The sequence below is a fragment of the Tupaia chinensis genome, unplaced genomic scaffold (genome assembly GCF_000334495.1).
Source record: "Tupaia chinensis unplaced genomic scaffold, TupChi_1.0 Scaffold000146_1, whole genome shotgun sequence".
Classification (NCBI taxonomy): Eukaryota; Metazoa; Chordata; class Mammalia; order Scandentia; family Tupaiidae; genus Tupaia; species Tupaia belangeri.
Genome location: NW_006159616.1, coordinates 11,801,464 through 11,802,084, shown reverse-complemented (window position 1 = coordinate 11,802,084; position 621 = coordinate 11,801,464). Strand labels below are relative to the sequence as shown.

Below are 621 nucleotides of genomic sequence, written 5' to 3'. Positions count from 1 at the left end.
CCTTCTCTCTTGACCCAGTGGAAAAGCTTGGCCGTGCAGCAGAAACAGGGGCAGCCCTACAACCAGGCTGTGGCAGGACCCCCACCTTCCAGGGGAGGCCAGGACCAAGGCCCCTTCTTGGGAAGAAAGGCAGTGGTGGACCCCACCTGGAGAAGCAGGTAGACTGGGACACCCAGAGTCAGTCTCTGTCACCCAGGCACTGGGCAGCTAGTGGCCAGCCCCCCGCCGCCTTGCTGTCTCTCATTTCCTTCCCCCCACAAGAGGATGAGGATGAGGATGAAATGAGTAGATGTGGACAAAGGTTTGTGCAAAAAGATGTCCCCTGTGTCATCATTTATCCCTGCAAAAGCTCAGCAGTGAGGGAGTAAGTTATGGCTTAGCCATGCAATGGACAGTTTGGCAACTGTTTAATATTAGTTGTAAGGTATTTTCCATATTTTTCTATGCTAAAGTGTGTCATGACTTTCCTGACAACTCAATAGGATATTATGATAATTTAAAAAAATTCTCCCTACTGTTTTTCCCTTTTATTTTTCTTTCCAATATTCTTATTTGCTTTATGTCTGATTTTTTTCAGAAAGACTTTTTTTTTTTTTTTTGGCTATGAAGTGTGTGTGTGCT

General features: G+C 45.9%; 1 protein-coding gene across 1 annotated transcript in view; it reads left to right on the top strand.

Moving 5' to 3' along the window:
- Positions 1 to 621, top strand: part of CUNH1orf167 (chromosome unknown C1orf167 homolog) — a gene marked incomplete at its 3' end in the record, with an annotated part of 21,113 nt that overhangs the window by 2,154 nt on the left and 18,338 nt on the right. The window contains exon 4 of the mRNA XM_027770675.1: positions 19 to 158. Within this exon, the coding sequence (XP_027626476.1) occupies positions 19 to 158 (140 nt within the window). The remainder of the gene's footprint in view (positions 1 to 18; positions 159 to 621) is intronic.